At 46.0% G+C, this 16568-nt stretch overlaps 1 protein-coding gene across 1 annotated transcript; it reads left to right on the forward strand.

The window, feature by feature from the left end:
* The first annotated feature begins 15303 nt into the window (after nucleotides 1–15303).
* On the forward strand, nucleotides 15304–16257 carry LOC144279937 (olfactory receptor 6N2-like). Its single transcript, XM_077841640.1, has one exon. The coding sequence runs from the start codon at nucleotides 15304–15306 to the stop codon at nucleotides 16255–16257; it is 954 nt and encodes a 317-aa protein (XP_077697766.1).
* Nucleotides 16258–16568: the final 311 nt, after the last annotated feature.

The following is a 16568-nucleotide window of genomic DNA, read 5'->3' on the forward strand; positions in this document are numbered from 1 at the left end:
TCTAAGTGCTTCAGAATTGATTCCTTGAGGACCTGCTCCATGATTTTCCCAGGGACTGAGGTGAGGCTGACTGGCCTGTAGTTCCCAGGCTCCTCCTTCTTCCCTTTTTTAAAGACTGGCACTACATTAGCCTTTTTGCAGTCATCTGGGACTTCCCCCAATCGCCATAAGTTTTCAAACATAATGGCCAATGGCTCTACAATCACATCCGCCAACTTCTTTAGCACTCTTGGATGCAGCGTGTCCGGCCCCATGGACTTGTGCTCGTCCAGCTTGTCTAAATAGTCCCGAACCACTTCTTTCTTCACAGAGGCCTGGTCACCTCCTCCCATGCTGTGCTGCCCAGTGCAGTAGTCTGGGAGCTGACCTTGTTCGTGAAGACAGGCAAAAAAAGCATTGAGTACATTAGCTTTTTCCACATCCTCTGTCACTAGGTTGCCTCCCTCATTCAGTAAGGGGCCTACACTTTCCTTGGCTTTCTTCCTGTTGCTATCATACCTGAAGAAACCCTTCTTCTTACTCTTAACATCTCTTGCTAGCTGCACCTCCAGGTGTGATTTGGCTTTCCGGATTTCACTCCTGCATGCCCAAGCAATATTTTTATACTCTTCCTTGGTCATTTGTCCAATCTTACACTTCTTGTAAGCTTCTTTTTTGTGTTTAAGATCAGCAAGGATTTCACTGTTAAGCCAAGCTGGTCGCCTGCCTTATTTACTATTCTTTCTACACATCGGGATGGTTTGTCCCTGTAACCAATTCTTTAAAATACAGCCAGCTCTCCTGGACTCCTTTCCCCTTCATGTTATTCTCCCAGGGGATCCTGCCCATCAGTTCCCTGAGGTTGTCAAAATTGCCACTTAGGAGCCTCATTTTCATTTTCAGCAGGACATTGTCTCCCAGGGACAGATCTTTAAAACTATTCGGACATCTAAAGGTGCAGATGGGAGTCAGGTGCCGAACTTCCCTAGGCACTTTTGAAAATCCCACTGGGCTTCTCTCTGTCTGCATCGCTAAGCACCTAAACAGCTTTGAAAAACTGGCCCCCAATTCCCACCAAAGTCAATGGGAGTTGGGCACTTACCTCCCCTTCATCCCTTTGAAACTCTCCCCCCTGAGGCACTAACAAAAAGTTTACCCAAAGAGTGTTTTATTATTCCATGGTATTAAGGGCCTTACTAGTTTCCACTGAACTTAACGGGAAGGCTTCCATCAACGACTTCCATCAGCACCTAATTTTCCAAATATCTCAGCACCTTGGGTACTGAGGGAGACTTCTCCCTGCCTTGCAGCACTGTTCATTTGGGAGAGACATGGGCCGTTGGGAGATGCTGGGCTCCTCACTTTATCATTTTTCAAGAGTGGAACGTCTCTGGGCTGCTGACGATTGCCTTAGGCTAATTAACCCTCCAGGAGAAGAGCTGCCACTTGGTCCCACACCACACACAGATCAATAATGAGCCAACTTTGCTCCCTATAAACAAGCTAGTTATACCTAACTCTTGGGAGTTCTCCAGGACTAATGAGTGCTACTCTGCCTTGCCCAGAGAGGCATTGATTTATTACAAAAACAAATTAAGATGGTGTTCCCAGAGCTGTTCATCTTTTAAGAATAAACGGAAACTTCAAATAAAACTGTATACAGACCTCATCATGCAAAGACCTGACATTTCCTCTTTTCACACAGTACCCACTGGAAAGCAGATTGAAAATGGAGATTTTAAGTGAAAGCGATAATATGAAAGAAATCTGCTGGTGCAGAAGTGGCGCTCCAGAAACTCCTTGACACGCTTTGAAAGGGTCCATATTAATTACAGGGGGAACCCTCTGCTAACACATCACCAGGTATTAGAGTACAGGGATCATCTATTCCCTAGAAACTTGCATTCAAGAGGGCAAGATTCATCCACTACCTAGTAGCTACCCGTTTGAAGATGGGTGTTGACACTCTCCAGAGGTGCACTGACCTCCCACAGCTGTAGACAGGGACCACCAATAGCCCCATCTGGGAACGGTAGGAACAGGCCAGGCAAAGATGCCCTGCCCCCACCTGGACACAAACAATGGATGTCACTAGGGGCTAGATCCACAAACAGATTTAGGCATCTAACTGCCTTTTTAGATGCCTAAGTCCAAAATTAAGATCTTCAAAACCCTGACTCAGCCATCACCTAATCCTGTAAACACCTAAAAATCTGGCACTGGGCATGCACAGAGCCACCTCAGCCTTCATGCCTGGTCACCTTGCTCAAAGCTAGGCCCTGGTGAGCTCCCAAAGCCTCCCTCACCTGTGGGGCCCAATCCCGTGCCTGTGCTCAGGGGCCACCCAGCAGGCCCCACACAAAACACAGCTAATGGAGGAGGAATTAACTGTGCTCTCCTTATAGCCTTTAGCTCAGTGGGTAGAGCACTTACCTAAAAGGTGGGAAACGTGCTCAGTTCCACACACTGCCTGATGTGCCTCAGGGATTTGAACCCAGGTCTTCCACAACCCAAGTGAGCACCTCACCCAGGGCCAGCTCCAGGCACCAGCATGCCAAGCAGGTGCGTGGAGCAGCAATCCGCAAGGGGCAACCGTCCATGTGCCGTTATGGCGTTTCTGCCCCTTGCAGATTGCAATTCTGTGGCAGCCTCTATGGGCAGCAGCTCCCAGCTCTTTCAGCCACGCACAGGGGCAGCAATTCGGAGTGCTGCTTGGGGCGGCAAAAACGGTAGAGCCGGCTCTGACCTCAACCAGGGGGGAGGAGCCATTGGATCCAGGCTATAGCTGAATACTAGGGACAACACATGACAAAACAGGGACAGGAGTGAGGTCAAAGGTTAAAAATCAGGGAACCAGAGAGGGACATGGTAGATGGACATGTGCCCCCTGTGGTGTGGGATTGAAAATGGTCAGTACTCATCAGGCCTTTTCTGGCCAGTGTATCCACCTGGGGGATTGGAAAGACAGAGGCACCAGGCTGCTGCTGCTTCTGCCGTCACCATTGGGCGTTCCAAAGAACTTTCCCATCACATTCCATTAACTCAATAACAAAGCAGAGCAATGCTGGCACAGCCTCTGGGTGTACCGGGTGTGGGGCAGGAACTTATTTCAGGCTATAGCCTGTAGAGGGCTCCATGATGGTCAGTGAACCAGAAATGGTAGAGTGCAAAGGGAACCAAGTTCAGGGTCAGGGATGGCTGTGGAGGGAAGGGCAAGTAGCTTGAGAAATGGGCCTGAGAGACAATCAGGGAAGTAGGCTGTGTCTGGCAGGGGGTAAAGGCATAGGCGCCGATGCCATGGGTGCTCTGGGACTGGAGCTCCCACAGGGAAAAATTAGTGGGGCTCTGCAGCCAGCAGCAGCCAAGCTCCCTCCGCCTCCTCCTGCTCCACGCCCGAGCATGCCACATCCCCGATCCCCCACCTACCTCCCAGACTTTCCCACCCAGCCACCGTCAAACAGGTGTTTGGCAGCGTTAGCACACTCCGGGAGGGAAGGGGAGGAATGGGAACATGGCTTACTCAGGGGAGAGGGCTGGGAAGAGGCAGGGCCAGGGCAGGGATTTGGGGAAGGAGTCGGAATGGGGCGAGGAAGGGATGGGAAGAAACAGGGCAGGAACGGGGCCTCTTGGAAGGGGTGGAGTGGGGGGCAGGGTCAGCGTCAGAGCAGGGGTCGAGAACCCTGGGAAAGAGGGGAAGTTGGCACCTATGAGTAAAGGATACCGCTTATAAGCAGGAGGTCTGAAGCAACTGCACAGCTGGACAAAGGAGGAATGCAGAGGGCTCCCCAATGAGACCAAAGACAAAAACACTTAACTCTGGCCTTTGGGATCTACAAGCTAATATCAAATTGACCTCCAAGTCAGGAATGGATTAGAAAGGGCAACCCAGATACTAGTATTAAAATGGTCCATTGGGCAGTTATCCTTGTATCCATCTACAGTAGAACCCGGTTTATCTGACCCACCATTATGGTATATTATTATTATATATATATATATATATATAAATATATAATTATTATATAATTATGGCTCTTCGTGTTAACTAGTCAGCCAGTGCACATAGATCCAAATAGTGGTAATCTCTCCTCTGGCCTCTAGATGGCGATAAAGCATTGCACTTTCCCATTATCTGGTTTATCTGGATTCTTGATTATCTGATCTGGCCCCGGTCTCAGTTAGGTCCGATAAAGGGGTTCTGCTGTACTGGGGTGCGCTAGAGGCAGAGTTAGAAACCACTTGTCCTTTGTTATTGTATCTGCTAACCAGAAACTGGTCAGAAAATGGGTTTGCTTTCCATGGAACGTTTTGATGAAAACCAACAAAAATTTATTTTCATCTAAATTTTCCAGAGAACATTTTGATTTTTCAGTGAAAAATTCAAATACTGAAAAACTTTGGCTGAAAGCCAAAATACTTTGTTTTGGAAATTTAGAGATTCCAAGGCAAAAAAGGGACCATTGTGATTGTCTACTCTGGCCTCCTGTATAACACAGGCCAGAGAACTTCCCCAAAATATTTCCTAGAGCAGAACTTTTACAAAAATAGTCAGTGTCAGAGACTCCACCATAGCTACTGGTAAATTGTTCTAATGGTTGATTACCCTCCTGTCATAAATATAAAGGGAACGGTAACCGCCTGTCTCTATACAGTGCTATAAAATCCCTCCTGGCCAGAGGCAAAACCCTTTACCTGTAAAGGGTTAAGAAGCTAAGTTAACTTCCATGGAACCTGACCCCAAATGACCAATGAGGGGACAAGATACTTTCAAATCTGGAAGGGGGGAACAAAGGGTTCTGTTTGTCTGTGTGTTACTTTTGCCAGGAACAGATCAGATATGCAAGCCTTCCAACTCCTGTTAAGTTAGTAAGTAAACTAGAGAGAAAATGCATTAGATTTTATTTTGTTTAATGGCTGGTAAAATAAGCTGTACTGGAGGGAATGTATATTCCAGTTTTTGTGTCTTTTTGTAACTTAAGGTTTTTGCCTAGAGGGATTCTCTATTTTTTAATCTGATTACCCTGTAAGGTATTTACCATCCTGATTTTACAGAGTTGATTACGTTACCTTTTCTTTCATTAAAATTCTTCTTTTAAGAACCTGATTGATTTTTCATTGTTCTTAAGATCCAAGGGTTTGGGTCTGTGTTCACCTGTACAAACTGCTGAGGATTCTCATCAAGCCTTCACCAGGAAACGGGGTGTAGGGCTTGGGGAGATATTTTGGGGGAAGACGTCTCCAAGTGGTCTCTTTCCCTGTTCTTTGATTAAAATGCTTGGTGGTGGCAGCGTACGGTTCAAGGCCAAGGCAAAGTTTGTACCTTGGGGAAGTTTTTAGCCTAAGCTGGTAAGAATAAGCTTGGGGGGGTCTTTGATACAGGTCCCCACAGCTGTACCCTAGAGTTCAGAGTGGGGAAGGAACCTTGACACCTCCCTTTCAAAAATTTTCACCTTATGTCCAGTCTGAATTTGCCTAGCTTCAGTGTCCAGCAATTGGATCGTGCTCATTATCAAATATGTGCTTCCCATGTAGATTCTCAGACTGTAATCAAGTTATCCCTTAACTTTCTCTTTGTTAAATTAACTACATTGAAGTATTTGAGCCTAACACTGTAAGCCCTGTATTCTAACTCTTTAATAATTTTTGTGCCTCTTCACTGAATCCTCTCCATTTTATCAACATCCTACTTGAAATGTGGGCACCACAACTGGACACAGGATTCCAGAACCAAACATATAACCGCCCTACTCCTACTCTCCATTCCCCTGTTTACACATCCCACGATTTCATTAATACTTTTGTTCACACTGGCAGCTCATGTTTAGCTGCTTATCAGCCATAACCCCGAAATCTTTTTCAGAATCACTGCTTCCCAGGATAGCGTCCTCCATCATGTAAGTATGGCTGCCCCTAGATGTATATATTTACATTTAGCCATATTAAATGCACATTATTTGCTTGTCCCTAGTTTACCAAGCAATCTTACCATTGCTGCTGTGATGTCCCATGGGAGTTGTATTTGGGGGTGCCACATTCTCCCATTTCACCCCTCCCCCAGGTGGGGTTCCATAATCAGACTGGATTTTCAAAAGCGTTCAGCCAGCAACAGCTTCCATTGAGAGAAAGAGAATTCCCACCCTCGTGCACAATCATGGGAACTGAAGGGTGCTGCTGAGCACTTCTGAAAAATCTGTCCCCTTCGTCTGGTGTTAAAATAAGAGCTGAGCTGCTTTGAAAATGTAGTCCTCACTGTGGTGGAGTGGTTGGTTCGGTTTTTTGTTTTTGTTCTTGTGGGTGGATTTATGTTGGGATGTGGGCCATTGGTGTTCTAACACTCTACCAATGGTGAGCCCCTCCTTTAGAGATGTGGGTATCTTGGGACCAAAACATCGATGGTAGTTGCCACCTAGTATCATGCCAACTCATTGACCTCTTGACCCTTATGCTGAGTGGCTTGCTCTCATAAGGTGAGCTGAAAACTCTGACAAGTCAAATGTTTTCAAAGTTGAACCATCCGCAGGATTACCATACATCTGGACTTTCTTGGCCTCTTTTTTGGTAGTCTGCTCTCCATCCAAGTGGAAATGTCTGGGATTTTTCAAGCAGAGTAAACTTTGCAGCTCAGAAAGAGCCATCTCCATTCCCTGATTGGTCCCTTCCTGCATCTGTAGATGCAAGATCCCACCTGCCCTGGCCTGGCCTGGCCCACCAAGTAAGCAGAGGCACCAAGCACCTCTCGGACAGTCCACATGTCCGCTGCGAGGGGTAACAGATTCCAGCTGGGAGGGGTGACAGGGACAGGCCCTGCTGGGGAGACACCTGCAGGGAGGCATTGACTGATGAGCTGGTGCTGAGTCCTGGCCCTGTGCCAGGCACCCTACCACCATGACAGGAAATGCAACACTGCCCCCCACCTTGAGTTAAGCTACAGGTAATCCCTCCAGTACCCTCAAATGCCTCCTCCAGTCCCAATATATGCAAACCTCAACAGCACCCCCAAAACCCCTTCCCCATACACACTCCCCCTCCTGTTCTCCCAAATACCCCCTCCCAGTACACACATACCCTCCAGTACCCCCAAATGTCCCCTCCAGCACCCCTCAAATGCCCCCCAATACACACATACCACTCTAGCAACCCGAAAAGCCCCCTCCCCTCCCAGTATACACCTCCAGCAGCCCCCCAAAATGCCCCCACCCAGTACTCACACAATCCTCCAGCACCCCCAAATACCTCCTCCAGTACCCCTCAACTGTACCCTTCTCCCACTCCAACCGCCCCATGCTCCCACAGAAGTGTCCTTTATTTGTGAACTTGAAATATGGTGACCCATAGCGGGGAGGAATAGCTCAGTGGTTTGAACATTGGCCTGATAAACCCAGGGTTGTGACTTCAATCCTTGAGGTGGCCGTTTAGGGATCTGGGGCAAAAACTGGGGATTGGTCCTGCTTTGAGCAGGGGGTTGGACTAGATGACCTCCTGAGGTACCTTCCAACCTTGATATTCTATGATTCTAATTCTATGACCCTATCCATCCATAAAAGTTTGTTTCCCTGGTGGAACAAATGGAAGACTTGGATGAGCTTGTTGGACCAAGAGGGCAGAATGTTTGTACATTTATACCCGTAGCCTAAAGAACATTGCCAGCACATGTCCTGCCGAATGAATCACTACATAGACAGTGTGTGAGAATCCCATGGTCTCCCTGTGTATCAAGCATTGAAGCACTAATGACAGGTGTCAGAGTAACAGCCGTGTTAGTATTCGCAAAAAGAAAAGGAGTACTTGTGGCACCTTAGAGACCATCTGATGAAGTGAGCTGTAGCTCACGAAAGCTCATGCTCAAATAAATTTGTTAGTGTCTAAGGTGCCACAAGTACTCCTTTTTTTTTTTTTTTTTTTTTTGAAGCACTAATGAATCCATTGCCTTTACTTTTCGGAAGCTGAGGTTGCCAGGGACCATTGGGGTTCCAACACCTTGCTGATCAGCAGGCCCATTATTCCTTCAGAAAGTTGGCAACTTTTGCCATACAGATCATATGCATCCAGACGCTGATAACTCTGGAGTGAAGCATCTCTCCCTCTGAGGCTGCATGAGAACTGGACTGCTCCTCTGTTGCCTCTTTTTTCTTTCTGCCACATTCTGTGCTCTTTTGAACATCAACAAGTTGTTTCTATGGGGACTGGGTGAGCTAGGACAGGGTTGGATGTGGCTAGTCACATCCTGAAAGCTTCCATGCTTCCTTAATGGAAGTGATCAGAATCCCACTGCCCTTGATAATTGTGCCATCCAAAAGGTGCCATCCCTGACTGACACCTCCATTATCACTCAGCAGTTACACCCATCAACCTTACTTTGTTATGTTGTGTATTGCAAGACCAGATTTCGATTTTTCCACATATTTAACACCTGACTAATCACCATTAAACTACTTAGCACTAGTAAAATTTATCTTCAGTAAGTAACAGTTATGTAATTAAATCTCAGTTATGTGGTTGTCATTATCTTTCACTACCTTTGGGCTAAATTTATTTCCTGGGAGTCCCAGCTTCTAGCAGCTGGAGATTTAGGGACACCCAGAGCATGAAGTTGTGTCCCTGAGCATCCTAGCTAATAACCATTGATGGACCTACCCTTCATGCACTTATCTAATTATTTTTTGAACCCTTCACAACATCCCATAGTAATGAGTTCCACAGATTGACTGTGAATTGTGTGACGAAGTACTTCCTTTTATTTGCTTTAAGCATGCAGCCTATTAATTTCATCGGGTGACCCCTGGTTCTTGTGTTATTCACTTTCTCCACACTGGGTTTGAACTGAGGATCCTGAGTGTAGGGAGGTGCCTATCTCTGGCCCATTAGACTAGTGCATCAGGTCAGCCACATAGGTAGCCCATGGCTTAGAAGCCTAAACTCTCTCTCTATCTTTCTGGCTTCTACTCCTGCTTGTTACCTGTCTCATGATTGCCCTATGTTTCCCTGTGCCTCCAGATATCTTTTATGCAGACACTCTGTTACCCCCACTTACCAGTGGCCTTACTTTGTCACTTCTGTTGTGAGGGCTGAGAGCACACCTACAGGATTTGGCCTCATTGGTAAGATAGGCACCACCCCCTCGTTTGAGAGCCCCAGGAGGGGCCATCTCTTCCATAGTAGAGAAAGCAGATGTCCTAGGGCTGCTCTGTGCATAGTTTTTGTACTGCTATGACTATATTGGTTTAGAAACTGATTAGTCCAAGCAGTACCACCTCCCACTGTGGATGCAGTTATATCAGTATAGATATGCAGCTATCAGGATAGCTTATTCCATAGAACTGAACAGTAAACTCCAGAGACTGGGACTCCCAGAGAAGGGTCGCTTCCAGAGACCATGGGTCAAGGTTCATTGCTTTACAGAATTGAGAAAGCAACAGCCCAGCCACTAGAGAATGTTTGAAAATATTTTTTTTCTCCAAATTCCCAGATCTTGAAAGGTGCCTGTAGGGATCAAGACACAGACAGTCTTCCCTAGTGGATCAGAGCAGGAATCAGGTCCAGTAGGTGGAGCAGACATCCAGATCACGGAATAAAGTTGAGGGTCAGAACCAGAGTCAGCTGCCCGTTATGAGAGCCCAGGGTTGAGCTAGAGGCAGGAATCAAAGCTGAGGGTCAGGACTGGGATAATATACCAAATGCTGAGCCAAGCCAGAGCTGGAATCAGGAGTCAGAACAGGACTTGTAACTGATGGTCAGAAACAAGGAGTTAAGGGCAGGAACCCGAGGTGAGGCAAGGATCAGGCACAGAGCAGGAGCCTCGTGGGAACTATGAGCAAAGGAGGGGCAAGGCAGGAATCTGGATCAGAGTTGGGTGAAGAATGCCGGAAGCAGACACAAGCATAGTCCACTGCAAGAGTGATTCACCTGCTTACTCAGACAACTTCAAGTTCCTTGTTCTGACTTAAATAGCCTGGCTGGACCAATCGGTGGATCCAAGCGCTCCCCCAGTGGGGACTCCGATGACTGGTGCCTTGGCTGAGGCTGTAGTCCCGCTAGCTCCTTGGCCCAGCAAATTTTAGCAGACACTGGGTGACACACTTCACTGTGGACACTCAGTCTATCACAGATCAGCTGTTGCCTCCCCAAGCTACATGAAGGGAATCCAAGGATCGCCATGGGCTTTATTGTTTATCAGCAAAGTCCAGGGGAATTGTGGGGTTTACATGCGTTTGATGGAAGTCCCATCCCTCCCAGTAAATGCTGCAGCACCCTGACTCCCTGCTTCATCTTGTGCCCCTTTTCCCTGGGCCAGGTGCTTCCCCAGCCCTAGACCCCCTGCAGCCACCTCTCCCACATGGTTCTCCAATTCTGATGCCTATCTCCCCTTTCCCGAGCTAGAAATATCACCCCTCCAAAGCCCTGCTTCCCATTATATTTCAGCCTGGTTCCCCCCAAATCCCCAGCCCACCCACCTGAACTTCTAGCTTCTTCAGGAAGATGGCTCCCACCTCCACCATCACTGAAGAGCCCTGAACTTTGCCAATGAGCGCCCCCCCCTGCACAAGTCCTCAACTCCCCCTGAAATTACTGTTGCTGGGTGACCCCCCAGGCCTAGTCATTTGTCTCTGACCTCTCCAGTGCCCCTACACAGAACTCTGCCATATCCAAAAGTGTCTGCTCCCCTCATCCCCATGTGCCTGTGGGACACATCCCCACTCATGTACCTCTGACCCCTTACAGGCATGCACCCCTGAATCCCATATATGACTCTGACACACACACACCCTCGCCTCTGCCATCCTGCATGAGCCTCTGAACGCCTGATCCAACCTTATGTATCCCTGTGCCCCCCACCGTGATTCCCTGTCGTAAAGCATCATGTGCAGTATTTAATTAACTAATTCATTTAATACTTTCTGATGACAGATCCCATCTGTGGATCAGAGCTTCAGCTGAAGCAGTTAAAGCAAAGGCTTCCTCTGCTTCTAGTGAGTGACCATACTGCTCTCTCCTCAGCTACTCAACTGGCTCACTCACAATTGTGCACATGCAGAGGAAGGATGATGTACCCCAGGATGCCTCGGTCCACAGCACACTCATACTCTTGTCAGATTCCTGCTATCTGATCATCTCAGTAGAGGAACAGCCAGCTCCTGGGCAACTCAGTGATTGGACTGTGACTTTACAGAGTCTTCATAGTGTTATGAGCTAGATTAAACTTTGTTATGGGGCGAATTAAAATCTTGTTGAGATTGACTAGTGTGACCACATCCTTAAATTAATTTAAATTGTAACAATAAATTAATCCCAAACCCTCACCTAAAACACAAGGGTTTTGTGAATCTGCCCTGGAGTTTTCAAGTGTATGTGCAGAAGTGTTTTGCTGAGTATTACTTTGGAACGGGGCTGTTTATGTGTGAGAATGAAAGCAAAATACAGAACCAAAGCGAGACAGTCACAGCCTGAAGAAATCCAGGCAGACACCTGTAAATATGGTGTGACTCTGGAAGAAACTACAGCGAACATTTTTGGGTCTGGGGCTGGTTGTTAAAAAGACGTTTGGCTGTAAATAAAGAAGCTATCCCTGTTTTTGGTTCCTCCTGACTTCAGGAAGCAGGCTTTATACACCTTTGTAAATAAACATAGAAAATACCAGACTGCATTGTCAATTTCTACTCCCATCTGGAACGTCCACAGGGTTCCGAACTTAGGCTAGCTGCTCGGTTCAAAAAGGGGTACCCTTAGGATAGACATATTCAGTTGTGAACCATCTCCCAAGGGAAGTGGGGGAATGTCCATTCCTTGAGACACTTTAAGCTGGACAAAACACTGCAGACAAATATTGCATGGCATTGTCTTTCATAGGCTGAGAAGAAAACAATGAATTAGGTGACTGTGGCTAATTATTCAGCTGTGAGGATGTTGTATGCAAAGATTCCAGTTCTTGTGTTTATTCACTTGGGATAGAGAGCTCCGAGGAGCTTTGCTGTGATTTGCTTCCAGGTATTGAGCCAAGGGAGTGCTTATTTTCTTCTAGATCCCTGGTAGATGGGTGAACAAGCCCAGGTAAACAAAACTTTCTCTTCTGGGAGAGGGCATAAATCTAGGAAAGGGTCCTCATTCCTACCAGAAAAGCATTGCATCGGGACAGCCAGAGGAGGGATGTGAAAAAGTGGCCATTACACCTGTTAGTACCCAAGCAATGAGCATGACTTGCTCTTTCTGGTGACGTTCTCATCAAACCCCAAATATAAGCTGCGTATGTGCAGCACAGGGCAGTAGCTTGCTACCCTAGCTCCTCTTTCCAGTGAGGAGTGGCTAACTGAATAGAGAGAAGGGTTAGTGAGTCTTTGGTGGAGACACTTGGCACTTTAAGCGAATATTCATCTATGAAGCCATCACATTTTTTGGACTATGAATAACCTCAGCCTTTTACTCTAATAAATAAATCTGTCTCCAAAGCAAGTAAAAGGTAACATCAGTGAAAAGTTCATTTAAATATGCAATTTTATTGACATATTTGGATTGCACTGCAGTAAATATTGAGTAAAAGTATTCTAATAAACTAGAAGTGCTATGTCTTGATAGATGTTGATTCTTCATCATGAACTCCCTGTGTTTCTGAGACTGCTTCCTGAGACTGAAGACTTCAGGCGAAAGTATAAGAGTGAGTTTATTTCCTTGTTTCTGGCATTTGTTGCATGCAGAATGGTTCATGTTTTGCTACAGGATATTAAGCAGTCAGGATTTTATTTTAGTGAAGTGTGACCACAGAAAAGTTCATGCAGTCCTGTGACACACGTTTATTGCAGGCTAAGGGATAAAATCTTTTGGAGACCCACTGACAGCATTACACTCTATTGAATTACAGAAGGACTTGGGAAATTTCCTGAAAGAATGCAGCTGTCTGAGACATCTTATTACCGACATTATCCCCTCCCTAGTTAATAGTGCAACCTACTTTCATTGCCAAAGCCCATTTTAGTCCCCTGTAACTTTGGCTTTGAAAATGAGTTAAGCCTGAAAAAAAGTTTGAAAAAAATTTGTCAAACCATTTTTGAATTGCAGGGCACTAGCAGACAGATTTGCACGAATGTGCAGCACTCCAAGCACTGGTGAAGACTGAACACTGGAATATCTGGAAGCTTTATTTAGGTTTCTAAATAGAACCTGTTATATGTTAAACTTTTTTGAAAATCTAACACTAAAAATATACTCTAATTTGAAATATTTTATTAAGTGTTCCTTTGCCTCCCCTGTGCTCTGAGCTAGGCTAAATTATTACTTCTTTGAACTATCCCTAGAGTTAATCCTCTTCGAAAATCCATGTGCTGGCTATATTTGAAGAATATAGTTTTAACTATGCAAGCATGTATACGTGTAAGTCCATGCCCCAAAATGTTCACAATCTACAATACTTGTAAGCTTGGTAGCTTGGAATCTGTTTGGATTAGATAAACAAGAGGGTAGGGAAATGAGATAACTTTTATAGGAGGTGCATGGTTCAAAGACAGTGATGAGAGTTATCACAGCTCTCCACCTGCCCATCTATTTTTAGGACACAGTTTGATGGATTAGTTAGGGAAGAGGGGAGTTTTTAGAAGATACTTGAAGAAGGACAAAGTGGTTTCTTAAGGTGTCTTGCCCCCCAGTATATCCCAGATCTGAAGTAGGCGCCCAGGCTCCCTGTACAATGCATGAGGAAAGCTAGGTGCCGAAGCATGGGATGCACAGAAGCCAGACTGCTGATTGGGGACCTGCCTGACCTAGATCAGTGGTTTTCAATCAGGGGTATGTATACCCCTGGGGAGATGCAACGGTCTTCCGGGGTACATCAAGTCAGCGAGATATTTGCCCAGTTTTACAACAGGCTACATAAAAAGCACTAGCGAAGTCAGTACAAACTAAAATTGCATACATACAAAATGAAAACATCAGCAAGTTTTCAGTACTAGTATGCTGAAACTTTTGTATTTTTATGTCTGATTTTGTAAGCAACTCCTTAGTGAAACTTGGGAATATGCAAGACAGATCAGACTCCTGAAAGAGTTACAATAGTCTGGAAAGGATGAGACCCACTGATCTAGCAAATAGGAAATGCCAGGAAGAAAGGTGTGGATTAAGCCCCTCCCCCTTCCAGGCAGTTAAGTGCTGAACTCTGGGACGCAGGAAGGTGCCTCTCTTGGCTTGGCATTCTCAGCCATGAACTCTCTTCTGGAGTCAGGCGCCTGAGCCATGACCACCCATCCCTTATTTTAAGAGCCACCCCTTGACCATTTTAATATTTAATGGAAATTGATGATAATTGCACTGTATGCTCAGGGATATCGTGTTTCCCTAAAACATCCCTTGAAATAAAGCATCATTGTCCCTTATTTTCCATGTGGTTTTCCCTTACTTCCACCCATCAAAGGAGAGTCACCCATCAGCCCTTTCTTACAAAAAACCAGAGAGTGTAAAATGTAACACACACCACTGACCCCCCACCAATAGCGGGGTAGTGAGGACACTCACTTGAGATGTGGGAAACCTGTTTTCAGAGCCCTGCTCTGTCTGATTTGGAGCAGGGACGTGAACGTGGGTCTCCCCTTCACCCGGCGAGCGCCCTGACCACTGGCAGTAGAGTCAATTTCTATCATTCTCTCTCTGGCCCAATTAATATTTACTACAAATTGGATCCCTGTTTGAAGAGGTGTGGAAGGACGTGACAGGATCCCTGACTGAGGTGGGGGAGGAGCTGATGGGATCCCTGTTTTTGGAGGTGGGGGAGGAGCCGATGTGTTCCGTTTGTGGCGAGGAGGCTGGTGTGATCCCTGTTTGTGGAGGGCGGAGGATGTGGGCTGGATTCCCTTTTTGAGGAGGTGGGGGAAGGACTGATGGCATCTCTCTTTGATGACATGGGGAGATTCAGTTTGCCGGATTTTGTGGAGGGATAAGTGGGAAGAGGGCGATGGTTGCTGTTGGTGTTTCCATAGGTCACTATGAAGTACTCGTTTTGGGGAGTGTCTATTATTGTGGGGAAGTTCTGTGGCCTGTGTTATCCAGGAGTTCCGACCTGAAGGTCATAATGGGCCCTCTGGCCTTAGAATCTATCAGCCTAAGGATCGATGAAGTGCCATTTATTGCCAAGGTTAGTGTGCAGTGTCACAGAAGAGCAAGTGAAGGGTGAGGAGGAATGGAGGGTGATGGGACATTTGTGGGCTTGGCCCTGAATCAGCCAAAAATACTAACAGTTTCTTTGGGTTACTTTCAGCATTTTTCTTTATTGATCCATCATCTGAGAGGTCTTTTGATTTTCGTGGAGCTTCGAATATCTAAGTGTTTGCAAGCTAATCCACTGGCAGCATGGGAATCAGCAACTGGAGCAATGTAACCGAATTCATAATTGTGGGATTCCCAAACCTTCAGGGCTTCCACACATTCCTTTTTGCCCTGCTGCTTCTCATCTACCTCTTTGCCATTTTCGGGAATGTGGTGATTTTCACAGTCATCAGGTCAGATGCTCGACTTAACACACCTATGTACTTTTTTATCAGCAGTTTATCTTTCTTGGAAATCTGGTATACAGCAGTTACTATCCCCAAAATGCTTTCAAACTTACTCAGCAAGAGAAAAAGCATTTCCTTCACTGGGTGCCTCTTACAAACATATTTCTTCCATTCCCTAGGAGCCACTGAATGTTACCTGCTAACAGCTATGGCTTATGACAGATATTTAGCTATCTGTAATTCACTGCGCTATCTTGCCATCATGACTCCGAAAGTGTGCACTCAGTTGGCTGCTAGCTGTTGGATTTGTGGCTTCATATGTCCTGTCATTGAGGTAATCTTGGTTTCCAAACTGCCTTTCTGTGGCCCCAATGAAATCCATCATATCTTCTGCGATTTCCCCCCTCTGCTGAGCTTGGCCTGCACAGACACCTCCATCAATGTCCTGGTTGATTTTATAGTCAATGCATTTATAATCCTGCTGACATTTTTGTTCATCATGGTCTCGTACATAAAGATTATAAAAGCCATATTGAAAATACGCACACCAGAGGGGCGGGAAAAGGCCTTTTCCACCTGTGCCGCTCACCTGACTGTGGTTCTGCTATTTTTTGGAAGTATTATATTTATGTATGTACGATTAAAGAAAAGCTATTCCTTGGATTATGATAGGGCATTTGCTGTGATTTATGCTGTCTTGACTCCTTTAGCCAATCCAGTCATCTATAGTTTACGGAACAAAGAAATACTGAATGCAATAAAAAGGAAAATCACACAAAAAGGAGTAATCAACAGCAGTGAGCACCCCTGAGTCCTGTGTGAACTCTCCTCCTCCAAAGCAGCTGATCCCGGATTCTCTATGGAGGAACACTGTGCATGTGGTTTTCTTTCTGGTTTATAATCTGGCCAAGCCCTGGCCTATATTTGCAATTCTGGTGGCTGGCTAGAATGACTGGGCACTCCCTCACTGTCTCTGAGATACACTTTTAAAAAATCTATCATTTTAAAATCTTTTAAAATCTACTTTTTTTCCAGGGCATTTCGGTCCCCCTTTGCCTGCCCCCCGGCCCTTCCTTCTAACTTTCTATAGTCTTTTCACAGTCAGTATTTGCTGTTTTTTTC

This window comes from Eretmochelys imbricata, chromosome 24, assembly GCF_965152235.1.
Source record: "Eretmochelys imbricata isolate rEreImb1 chromosome 24, rEreImb1.hap1, whole genome shotgun sequence".
NCBI lineage: Eukaryota > Metazoa > Chordata > Testudines > Cheloniidae > Eretmochelys > Eretmochelys imbricata.